The sequence below is a fragment of the Carlito syrichta genome, unplaced genomic scaffold (genome assembly GCF_000164805.1).
Source record: "Carlito syrichta isolate Samal-C Ts95f unplaced genomic scaffold, Tarsius_syrichta-2.0.1 Scaffold311900, whole genome shotgun sequence".
NCBI lineage: Eukaryota > Metazoa > Chordata > Mammalia > Primates > Tarsiidae > Carlito > Carlito syrichta.
The window spans coordinates 424,124-424,661 of record NW_007255996.1 but is presented as its reverse complement, the minus strand read 5'-3'; the positions used below and the strand labels follow the sequence as shown (position 1 = coordinate 424,661).

The following is a 538-nucleotide window of genomic DNA, read 5'->3' as shown; positions in this document are numbered from 1 at the left end:
CAGAAGAAGTGCTGATCACTGGAGCCCTTGTCCAACCTCAACTAGCTCCTGCTTCAATTGGAAAAGTCTTCCTGTGCAGGAACATCCAAAACGCACCCAAGAATAAAATGCCAGGACCTTCCACTTTTCTGAGTGAGGGACTCTCCCATGAGGTCCCCAGGTGGGCCCGGCATGGCTCACCTGGCTCTGAGCCACTTCGATGGGCTGCTTCTGAATGATCCAGGTGACCGACTCAGTCAATGGCGGGGTGGTCAGGGAGCCCCCATAGGTCCAGTAGTCCTGGCAGGCAGGAAGCAGGCGGGACGGGTCAAAGGGACCCAGGGCCACTCTTGTGTCCTGGGGACGAGAACCACAGGCCAAGTCAGGGCACCAATATGCTCCTCTTATCTCAGTGGGTGACCTCAGCACCCCTGAGGAAGGGCCTCCAGAGACAGGGGTCATGGCCGCGCCTGTCACATCTGGAAGCAGAGCAGACTCTATACAGAGCAGGGGTTCCCGCCAATCGCTTGCATTTTCTTTTCTTTTTTTTTTTTTTTTT

The 538-nt window shown here is 55.4% G+C and overlaps 1 protein-coding gene across 1 annotated transcript in view; it reads right to left on the bottom strand.

Annotated features, from left to right (window-relative positions):
• The window catches only part of CA5A (carbonic anhydrase 5A), a 39,484-nt gene that overhangs the window by 6,286 nt on the left and 32,660 nt on the right, over positions 1–538 (bottom strand). Inside the window, exon 6 of the mRNA XM_008069267.1 lies at positions 181–336. Within this exon, the coding sequence (XP_008067458.1) occupies positions 181–336 (156 nt within the window). The remainder of the gene's footprint in view (positions 1–180; positions 337–538) is intronic.